Source organism: Balaenoptera physalus (assembly GCF_965194825.1).
Source record: "Balaenoptera physalus genome assembly, chromosome: 20".
Taxonomy (NCBI): Eukaryota; Metazoa; Chordata; class Mammalia; order Artiodactyla; family Balaenopteridae; genus Balaenoptera; species Balaenoptera physalus.
The window spans coordinates 22965094-22976499 of record NC_138901.1 but is presented as its reverse complement, the minus strand read 5'-3'; the positions used below and the strand labels follow the sequence as shown (position 1 = coordinate 22976499).

Below are 11406 nucleotides of genomic sequence, written 5' to 3'. Positions count from 1 at the left end.
GCCCAAACTGGGCCTCAAATAATGTGACAAATATTTTGATGGAAGCAGACGCCTTTTCGTTTATGCAGCCTAAACACTTTACTGCACTCGAGGAAGAGGATTGCCTTATACAACCTGATGGGGAAAAGAGTTAGGAGCTCAGGAGGCTCGAGGTTGGGTAGGAGGGGAGAGCTGAGGGACTGGGAGAGATCAACCCCTCCTCGTGGAGGCTGGGAGAGGGGGTCACCACCCAGGGATGTGTTTGTACTGTCAGAACGGAGAAATTACCTGGGGTGCCCACTTTCTTAGGGCCCCGATTTCTGCCTTGCCTAAAAGCAGGGAGAAGGGAAGTGACCAGAGTAAGATGGAGGAGCCCCCGGCCCCATCCCCAGGAAAAAGCAGCCTGACCTGGCCTGGAGCGCAGGCAGGAAGGAGCAGAGGTAAGGAGGTGTGGGTAGAAAAATCCTGCTCTTCCTGGGAAAAGGCGGTCCCGGGAACATCCAGGAGCCAAAAAGAGAGGAGGGAGCGGCAGCTGTTAGTACTCGGGATTCTGCTGGGCACCCTGACAGGCATCCCACCACCACCCCCATCTCCCGGACAGGTTGTCTGCGAGGCCTGAGGGCGGATTGGCCCCCTCCCCATCCTCCTGCCTTCCCCTCTTCTCCCCACTCATAACCCTCTTCCTTGTCCTTCCTTCTTGCTCCCCGCTCCGTCCTCCTCTCAGTCGCTCTTTGTCCCCTGAAGACCGGGGTGCTCTACCCCAGCCTCCGCCCGCTGCGGGCCGTGGCCCCTCGTGCCTCTCTCTGTCTCTCTCGGCTTTCCTCGTAAGCGACCCTCGAGTCCTCTCCCTCCCAATCCCTCTCGGCGCTCTCTAGCTCTCCCTATGACCCTCTCTTCCATTCGCTTTTCGTCCCTACTCTTCCCTTCTCTATGCGAGCCTCTTCTATGTCTCAGACTCTAGGCCCCTCTCCACTTCCGAGGCTCTGTCTCCCTCAGTCTCCCCTTTCCTCTCCCGGCTCCAGCCCTCTACTCCGCGGCCCCGCCCCACGGCCCCGCCCCTCTTGGTGGGCGGAGCCCTACCGTCCGCGGCCCAATTAGGCGCCGGCCCAGCCCTCAGCCCCACCCCTCACGGGCGCAAAGCTGCGCTGAGCGGGTGGGGCTGGACCGGGCGGAGGGGGCGGTGGCTCGAGCGCGGGGAGGCAGGAGGAATCAGGCAGGAGGCGGCGGCCGCCGCGCTCAGTTCTGCCGCGCCGCGGGAGGGAAGCGCGAGGCAGGAGCAGGCGGCTGGGCTCGGCAGCGCATCCAGCCCAGCGCGGCGCCCTGGGCCCGGCCCCATGCCCTCAGCCCCGCCGGACCGCCCTTGAGCGCGGGCGCCCTGCCCGCGCCCCCCGCCCGCCGGCACCATTGCCCCGACGGCGCGGCCTGGCGGCCCGGCGCTCCCCAGGCTCCGCGCCGGCCGGAAGACGCTGCTGGCAGCCGCCGCGGGCGTGGTGATGCTGCTGGTGCTGGTGGTGCTCATCCCCGTGCTCGTGAGCTCGGGCGGCCCGGATGGCCACTACGAGATGCTGGGCACCTGCCGCATGGTGTGCGACCCCTACCCCGCGCGGGGCCCCGGCGCCGGCGCGCGGCCCGACGGCGGCGACGCCCTGAGCGAGCAGAGCGGCGCGCCCCCGCCCTCCACGCTGGTGCAGGGCCCCCAGGGGAAGCCGGGACGCACAGGCAAGCCGGGCCCTCCCGGGCCCCCGGGGAACCCGGGTCCTCCGGGTCCTGTGGGGCCACCCGGGGAGAAGGGTGAGCCGGGCAAGACCGGCCCTCCCGGGCTGCCGGGCGCGGGGGGCAGCGGCGCCATCAGCACGGCCACCTATACCACGGTGCCGCGCGTGGCCTTCTACGCCGGCCTCAAGAACCCTCACGAGGGTTACGAGGTGCTCAAGTTCGACGACGTGGTCACCAACCTAGGCAACAACTACGACGCGACCAGCGGCAAGTTTACATGCAACATTCCCGGCACCTACTTTTTCACCTACCACGTCCTCATGCGCGGCGGCGACGGCACCAGTATGTGGGCGGACCTCTGCAAGAACGGCCAGGTGGGCCCGGCGGGGGCATGGGGCTGGCCTGGGGGCAGGGCATCCAGGGAGCCCGGGGCCGAAGGGTACGGAAGGGCGCAGATGGAGCCCTTGGAGCGGCTTAGGCATTACAGGCTGGGATGGTCCAGGCTGGCTGGCACCCCTAACTCCTCGGTTCCTGGGCGCCGGCTCCAAGGCAAATGCCGCTGGGCACCTGCGGCATGGAAATGCGGGAGATAAATCCAACTAATAATCAGAGCGCAGGGCTCCCGGGCGCGCGGACTGGCCCTTGGGGGCTTGGCCCTTGGGAAACAGCATCTGAGAGCTGGGATTCTGGTTAATACCAGCTGGCGATGAGGGGACGGATCAGGATGGGCTATGGGGAAAGGCAGCTTCGGCGCCCACGGGCGCCTGGGCGCAGCGCTAGGCGCGCAAGCGGAGAAGGCGAGCTGTAGGAGATGTTTTGCGCACAAAGGCAAAGGGAGCCGAGCGCATAAAGCCTTAGCTGCAATACATCCCCCGCCCTAAGGAAGGGACCACTGGGCCGATCTGACACCCTTTGCAAAACCCGGGACTGCGCGGCCCCTTCCCACTGTGTCAGAGCTAACCGCACAAGAAGACGGCCTGGGGGGGAAAGTTTTTCCTCCTGAGGCAGGGCAAAGAGGTGGAAACTCCCCTCCTCTTTACCTCCCAGCTGCAACTCCTGATTCCTGGGGTGTCGGGGGATCATCTTCCTTCCCTATCCCCATCGGAGAGACCAGAGTGGCAGGCACCAAGCTCACGAGGTCTTTGGTACCTGGGACCGGCAATGCCTCGTGCTCTCCTTGGAACCGCTGCCCCGGGACCAATCTTGACCTAACCCTGCCCCAGGGTGACAGTTTTACCCAGCTCCCTTCGCTTTGATTCCCCCTCCCTTCTCAGTGCTCCCAGACCACGGTGGCCTGGGGCCCCTGGGGTAGTCAAGCGGAGCATCCTTGTGGAAGAAGGTGTCTGTGCCAATCAGAACTAAAGCTAGGCTGATGGGAGTTGGGAAGGAATCTCCTGCGACTGAGACCCAAGATCCTGCTGGAACCCCTCCCACTGCAGCACTACCCTGAGGCAGACCCTGGCTTGGCGGGTGGGGGAAAGGACAGGCCTGAGAGTCAGCAAAAAGCCTACCAGGTGCTTGTAGGTCTGCCCCCTGCCCTGTCTCCCATGCCTGCTCTCTCTGGTTTCTGCCTCTCCCCTGCCTCTCTCCTATCTCTCCATCTCTTGTGCTGGCCTCTCTCCTGTGTCTACCAGTCCTATCTGTCTCTCCCTGGGTTTCTGGTCCCTCACCCCTGGGTTTAACCCCCCTCTTTATTTCTTTGGTGTCTCTCTCCCACTTGTGTCTATCAGGCTTCCTGTGTCTCTCCTCTCTGTCCTTGGTTCTTGACCAAATGGGAGGCCCTAGTATCCAGTTAGGGCCATCTCTGCAGACAGCCCCGCAATTCCCCTTATTAATCGCTGGTAAGGGATGCAACAATGTCACCTTCATTGATGGAATTTCTTCCTTTCCTAAAGAAAGTTTGGGCTGGCATGAAGTTGAGGTTTCAGGGGGCTGGGGGCCCAGCTTGCCTGAATAGGGAGGTGGTCACCAGGCCACCAGTGGGCCCTAGACCCTGCGCTACTTCAGGAGGGTGCCGCAGGGCCCCAGAGATGAGACAAGAGGAGGCCCCAAAGATGGTGTGTGCTTGGGGCAAGAACACTTGCTTCAGTCTCAGGGAGGTGAAACTGACCCGAAAGCCTCTTTTTACCCCCCGGGGCAGGACACTGACAGAGCCTGACAAGGAGGTGGCACCACAGGCTGGTAGAAGAAATGAGGTGGCTTTAACCAGGGGTTTCAGAGACCCAGCATTTTAACAGTTACTCAGACCATTTCCTCCACACACATAAAAAAAATCCAAGACAAGCAGTGGGGTGATAGGCCCTGGTCCTCCCCTACATCCTTTGTGACTTCTTCCAGATTGTCCAAGAGACTCCTTTAATCTCACTGGTCATTCTTTATATTAGTTTTGAGCCCCTGCTAGGAGCCAGGTTTGGGGTTCCAGAGGTTCAGTCTGTTTGCCCTCCAGGACCTCGTGGTCTGTGCAGGGGAGACAGTAGTAAACACACAATAACACACCCCAGCGATTATTGAGTGGGAGGAGCATCGGGAGACCACTGACACTCCTGTCCCCAGGTGTGTCGGCTGGAGGGCGAGATTCAATGGGGCCTGCCCCAGCTCAGACCAACCTGGTTGGGGGAGAGGAAGGTGAACCTGGGTCCCCAAGGTGAGGAGACACAACTAGGGAGAAAATGAAAAGGTCAAGTGTAGGGAAAGGCTGGCTCAGAGGTGGACATTCAAGTGAGCGGAGAAAAAACTGATGGGGCTGGGCAGTGGGTGGGAACAGAAAAGAGGGGCTTGCTCCTCCCACGCCTTCAAGTCCAGGGGTGACCCTGGGCTCTGTGCTTTTCCCTCCTGGCTTCCTGCCTTGCAGAGAGGCTTCCAGAATTTCCTCCGGAAGGCAGAGCTGCATCTGGGCCCTGGCCCTTCCTTGGGCAACATGGGGAGATGGGGAGTCACCACCTTCCTGCCTGGTGCTGAGACCCCCTCTCTGTCCTTGTGTGAGGCCCACCAGCCCCTCTACCTAGGGGTAGCTTTGAGTCACCACTGCACAGCCTGATGGCACTAAGCCCGGGTCATTAGGACATGGGGACCTGAGGAGCCTGAGGAAGGGACTCTAGGTTGGGGCCGGTGCCCTGGGTGAGGTGAGCCCCCTGCAGCTCCCTCTCAGACCCACAGTTCAGGCACTTCCCTGGTGGTCCAGTGGTTAAGACTCCGTGCTTCCAGTGCAGAGGGCATGGGTTCGATCCCTGGTCCCTGGTCGGGGAACTGAGATCCCACATGCTGGGCGAGGACGTGAAATTGATAAACGGGGCTAGAGAAGAGGGGACTGTGTGGGGACAGGCCAGGGCCTATGGGAAGACAAGTATTACAAATGGGCAGGGGCTTGGACACCAGAGTTTGAGTGAGGTGAGAAGTGGTGGGGTGTGTAAATTGGGGACCATGGTATAAGGACCTAACTGGAGATCAGCCTCTCTGATGGGGGGAGAGGGGCCCCCTGCTGTCCTCTCTGGCCTCTAATGCCTTTCACAGCACAGAACCAGTGCCTGGCATAGTAGGGACCCAGCAATGGTGTGAAAGCACAAGTCCCCTGTGGACCAGGCTGGCTGCCTGTGGGAGCCACACCTGCACATCCAAAACCCCAGCATTGCTCTGGGGGTAGAGGCACATTTCCTGGGTTCTCTGCCCCCACCCGACCCCCACTCCAGGCCCCTAATCGGACCACTGCCTCAGTTTCCTTTATTGGCAGCCCTTGAAGAGGTGCTTCTATAGCGCCCCCTCCTGACAAGCCCCAGACTTGCTTTCCTGCTTCCAGGACAACCTCAAATCCCCAAACTTCCCCTCGGCCCCCAGGAGGAGCTGGATGCCTCAACTGTTTCCAGTCTTGTGCAGAGAATCAGGACCCCTGGGTTCCATTCCTGGATCCCCCACTGTCTAAGGATGGAAGAGCATTAATTCTCCCTGCCTCCGTGGATAGTTAAGATAATCACAGCAACAATCATGGTGATGAATAAATAATAAACATAAACATAACAGTTCTGATGCCTGTCACATCACCAGGAGATTCCTGATGACAGATGACGGTATTCTAATGGATTTGGCTATTAAGAAGCACACTGTTTTAATGAGTTAAGGCTAAATTAATCTGGGTAATAAAAATAATTGTTATTAATAGTAATTTATTAGCAAAGATAATGAAATGCATGTGTAATAATAAATACTACCAGGATTAGGGCCCAGGGAACAATACAGGAGTTGGCTGCTTGCTTTCAGCTCTTTCCTAGTAGCTCAAAGCCCCATCAAGATTAAAAATTTTTTCCTTCACTGTCAAAAAGCATCTACACTGGTGGCAGTGGTGAGGCAGGATCTTCTCATCCATTTTCTAAACGGAGAAACTGAGCTCCTTGGCAGACGGCATCTCTCCCTCATTTGATTTTCCACCACCTTTAGCTGGACCAGGAGTTTTCCCAACTGAGTGCTCCAAACAATTCCCTCCCAGGTTGGGGAAGAAGAGCTTGAGGGGAGAGAAGGGGCTGAAAGGATCTGGGCTCTAAATGGCAGACTGTATGCAAATATGTCGGGTCCTCCTGGTGCAGCATTGCTGCTGAGTCAGCAGCTTTGGCACAGCTAATCTACAGTTCTGCCTTCCATCCAGGAGGGAGGATGGGCCCCTCCCCTAATTTGGCTTGGTCCAGCCCTGACTGTCAGCCCTTGGGGGAGTTGCCTTCGGGGAAGGGGCAGGTTGGAGAGGGGCTGTTGAGGAGCCTGGCTGAGAGAACCCCATTCAATGCAGCCTCCCCCCACCACAAGCCAGAACTTGGAGATGGCTCCTCTCTTCCCATTCTCCACCCAGAATATCCTGGAGAGGCCCCAGATCAGGTGGCTCAGGACTTGCGCTGGCCTCAGCAGTTGGAAAGGAATGCCTGGAAGGAATTTGTCCACCACCCCACATCCTCAATATCTTATGATTATAGTCTGAGCCCCCCAAATGATGTGTCAGGCTTCAAATCCAAAGGCTGATGCTCCCCTGCCCCATCGTCCTGCCTGTCCCACTCCTCCTCCATCAAAACAAGGACCAGCAAGGGTATCAAATCAGACTGAGGATCACAGAAGGATATAAGGCTTGGTTCCCTTCTTCCCATCCACTCCCTTTCTACCACCGTGGGGTGATACAGGAGGAGCCAGAAGTCCTCTTTGGGTCGGGGAGTAGTCACAGGTATAGCTACAGCTCTTTGGAGGCGGGATGCAGGCCCAACCTGAGCCTTGGGAGGGGAAGTAATTACCAGGCCTTCCATCTCACTGCTCTGGTGTGAAAGACTCCAGAATGGACTTCAGGCAAGGCGTCCACAGAGCAGGTCCTGGTACTAGTGTGGTTGCTTACTAGTAGCCTGGCATTGATCCAGGCCTGAACCTATAAGGCCAAGGGGTGCCCTCCTGTCCATCCACTGACATAAGAACAGGTGATGTGGCTGAAATGTAAGGCATCATTATCACAATAAAGCAGAGGGGAACCAATGGTGAGAGAGGGGATGGCCCTCCATCCCTTAGGGGTCCAGAGAATTCCTCCTGCAAGGAGGGAGTTCCAGGCTGGGGCATCCTGGAAACATTGTTGAAGTCAGACAGTGAGACCTAGGGGAGTTAAGGAGGCCGATTACACCTTGACTGCCAATTCAGACCCAGATTATACCTGCCGTAGAAATCCAAGGCTCCTCTGTAACCCCTTCCCAAAACACACAGTTATGACTGGACAGGGCAGTGGTGGGATGATGGGAGAAAAGCAGGCTGAGAGCCCTGATGGGGCTAGAGGTGGGGCTTTGGGGGCTTCCAGAGGTAGCTGCCTTACCTCTGACGGTCCCCCTCCCTCCCCGACCCCACTTCTCTCCCTCCTCCTCCCCTCCCCTCTCACACACACCCCTCTTCTCCTACCCCCACCAACCCCGCAGGTGCGGGCCAGCGCCATTGCCCAGGACGCAGACCAGAACTACGACTACGCCAGCAACAGCGTGATCCTGCACCTGGACGCGGGCGACGAGGTCTTCATCAAGCTCGACGGAGGCAAAGCGCATGGCGGCAACAGCAACAAATACAGCACATTCTCCGGCTTCATCATCTACTCCGATTGAGCTCCTCGCGACCCCTCCGTCCCCTATCCCCCCGGAGGTCCCTTTCCGGCGGAGCAGAGGATGACCCGTCCCCCTACCCCCACCCCTTCGCTGCCCGCCACGGCCGCCGGCTTCTCCTGGCTATGACGCCCCCGGCCTGCCCTCACCACCGTCCGGGCCGCAGCTAGCCCTCCTGCCGTCTCGCCGCAGAGCCGGGTCCAGCGCGCCCCGTCCCGGTTCCCCGGGAGGCGGTGTCGACCGCCCCCGCCCTGGCCCGTGCTGTATATTTGTACAATAGGATTGTTTTTGCCCACCCTACCCACCAGCCCGCCCCAGCTGGGGGAGAGGTCTCGGCGGGGTCGCTCCCAGTGCTCGGATGCGCTGCCCACCTGCTCTGGGGTGGCGCTGCCTGGGGAAGCGGTGTATTGGGGGCTGGATGGCTTCCCAGCTACAGCCCTGGCCGGCTGCGCCCCGTCTGACCAAAGCTATAATAAAACACTTCTACCCCGCTGGCTTTCCGACTGTGCCCTGGAGAGGAGTTGCAGGAGGGGACCGTGAACCCTGCCCTCCTCCAGGCTGGGAATGAGTCTGCTGAAAGCTTCTCATGGATCCGGGGGGAGCCAGGCGCCAGAGCCAGAGCTGCTCCAGGAGGAGGTGGGCCGAGGGGCCCAATGCCCACCACAGCCCAAGTGGGCCTGGGCAGCTGGAATAGGAGGCAACCCAGTTACATCATCATTTTCCAGGGTGGAAAAGCTCCAACTTTTCGACCTTGAAAGCGGCATCAGCATTCCAAAGGCACAGCAAGTTTTCAATTGGGAAACCCAGGTTCCAGTCCCAGTGCCACGGTGTAGAATTCTGGCCATGTCACTCTTTTCTAACTCAGTTCTGGGTTAGTGACATCAATGAAAGGAACAAGCTTTGCATTAAATGCTGGTTGACCCTGACCCAAGCACTTCACCCCTGGGCCTCAGTTTTCTCATTATAATATGTAGGTGAGGAGACCTAACCTACCTCACTTGACTGAGGATTAAAGAGGTATCATGTATATGCTCAATAAACACAGCTTTTATTATTTATGCATCACTTTAAAGTTTGTCAAAGGCTTTCACGTATGTCATCTCACTTGAGTCTTCCAAGAGCCCTGGAAGGTTGGATGAGTAGATTTTATTCTTTTTCCAAAGAGGTTAAATAGCTTTTAAAATAGGACACAGGGACTTCCCTGGTGGTGCAGTGGTTAAGGATCCACCTGCCAATGCAGGGGACACGGGTTCGAGCCCTGGTCTGGGAAGATCCCACATGCCGCGGAGCAACTAAGCCTGCGTGCCACAACTACAGAGCCTGCGCTCTAGAGCCCGCGAACCACAACTACTGAGCCCACGCAGCTAGAGCCCATGATCTGTAACAGGAGAGGCCACCGCAATGAGAAGCCCACGCAACTTAACGAAGAGTAGCCCCTGCTCGCTGCAACTAGAGGAAGCCCACACACAGCAACGAAGACTCAACACAGCCAAAAGTAAATAAAATAAAATAAATTAATTAATTTTTTTAAAAAATAGGACACAGTCACCAAGTTCTGTGATTGCACTTGAATCCGAGAAGCCCTTGCTCCCTGGAGACACACTAAATCTCCTTGCCTTGTCACTGCCTCCCTCACCTCCTATTACTGGGACCATGTTGGTTGCACAGTTAGGGCATTCCTAAATCATAATAGCTAATATTTAGAGAGCACCCACTCTGTGTCTGACACCACATAGGAACCTTTTTTTTTTTTTAATTTATTTTTGGCTACGTTGCGTCTTCGTTGCTGCGCTCAGGCTTTCTCTAGTTGTGGCGAGCAGGGCTACTCTTTGTTGCAGTGCACGGGCTTCTCATTGCGGTGGCTTCTCTTGTTGCAGAGCACGGGCTCTAGGTGCGCAGGCTTCAGTAGTTGTGGCGCACGGGCTTAGTTGCTCCGCGGCATGTGGGATCTTCCCGGACCAGGGCTCGAACCCATGTCCCCTGCATTGGCTGGCGGATTCTTAACCACTGCACCACCAGGGAAGCCCCATATAGGAACTTTATAAATATTATCTCATGGAAATATGTGTGGGGTGGGAGTGGACTGGCAAGAAATGCTCCCATGCCCTTTAACATGGATGCTGTCGTTTTGTCCATTTCAGATGAGGAAACTGAGGCTCAGAGAGGATAAATAATTTGCCATGGTCACGGAGCTAGGAAGAGGCAAATGCCAGTATTTGAACCAAAGACCATGCTCTTACACAGCATGCCATATTTCATAAAGATCTGGGATCTCCAAAGCAGAACAGAGGAAGGACGGCTTGGGGGCAGCCCAGCGCTTCCACTCCAGCGCTGCCCTGCAGAGCCTTGATGGGATTTACAAGCATCTGCCCTGGGCAGCAGCCATGGGGTGAGCCTCTTGGAGAATCCCAAGGCTCTGCTTGAGGGAAGGGTCCCATCTGGCCTCCCCTCCCCCTGCTGGCTCAGCTGGAGAGACAGGAAGGAGGGGTGGCCTCCCTCCCAGTCAGGCCCCATGTATGGACCCTTGTCAAGGCTGGCAGACTTGAATGACTTTCTTTATCCTGTCTTCTCTCCCCTACATCCCCCTACTTCCAGCTGTGGCCATTTAATAAAATTAGCTTAATACTTGTTCCTTCCCTGTGGGGTCTGGAGATTGAAATCTGCGGGTTCCCACAAACCCAATAAAACCCCTGGCAGGTCCAGCTGGAACAAGAGTTTCCTTGGGAAGAGTGATTAGATTAGCCAGCAGCCCCCCCTCCCGCCCCACCCCGCCAGTGCCGCCCACAGCCCCCTGTGATTCTTTAATGGTCACACTGGCCCCAAATTACCCAGCCACCGCACCTGGGGGTGCTCCCCAGCCCTCCCCAGAGACCACAGGGACTGGTCTAGGACCTCTGCTACAGCAAAAAGCATGTTAGTCATTTTTGTAGGGAGAGCCAGGCTGGCTGGCCTGCTTTCTTTTCTTTCTGGTGACTGGCTGATCCTCATGTCATTTTGAGAGATGGGCCTAAAATCTCCATGTCGCAGATGAGGAAATCATAGTCTGAAGAAAATTTGTGACTTGTCCATGGTCATGCAGCAAGTTTGTGACACAACTGGGACAGGACTGAAGCCAAGGACTTTTTCTTCCTTTGCAGGGCACCGGGGGTGTCCGGCAGTGCCAGTTGCCAGCTGGTTGTCACTCAAGCAGCATCCCAGCTGCCGGGGAACATGTTGGGGAAGTGTCTCCCCCATTAGACAGGGGCTCCCCAAGGGCGAGTCTATTTTTTCCCCCTCAGACTTGGGACACCTGAGGGCAAGGACTATGTCTCCACCCTCAGAATGGGGAACTTCCTGAAGGCAAGACTGTGTCTCCTCCATCAGACTGGGCGTCCTCAAAGACAGTGTTCTGACTCAGTTGAGGGCAAGGTGTGTATCTCCAGAGACTGGGGGTGAGGAGGGGCCATTTCCTAGTTGCAAAGATTGTGGCCATCCTCTCAGTGGCTCCAAGGGTAGACACTGTGCTTTTTCTGTTAAACTAGGGTTTCTGAGACCAGACCCTGGGACTGGGGGTTCCCTGAAGGACAAACTCTGTCTCCTCATCCAACTGGGGGCTCATTGAAAGCAGGGCATG

General features: G+C 57.3%; 1 protein-coding gene across 1 annotated transcript; it reads left to right on the top strand.

Annotated features, from left to right (window-relative positions):
- Nucleotides 1–1159: 1159 nt before the first annotated feature.
- On the top strand, nucleotides 1160–8853 carry C1QL1 (complement C1q like 1). Its single transcript, XM_082442740.1, has 2 exons — nucleotides 1160–2069; nucleotides 7617–8853. Exons 1-2 carry the CDS (start codon nucleotides 1473–1475, stop codon nucleotides 7794–7796), a joined length of 777 nt encoding a protein of 258 aa, XP_082298866.1. The 5' UTR covers nucleotides 1160–1472; the 3' UTR covers nucleotides 7797–8853.
- Nucleotides 8854–11406: the final 2553 nt, after the last annotated feature.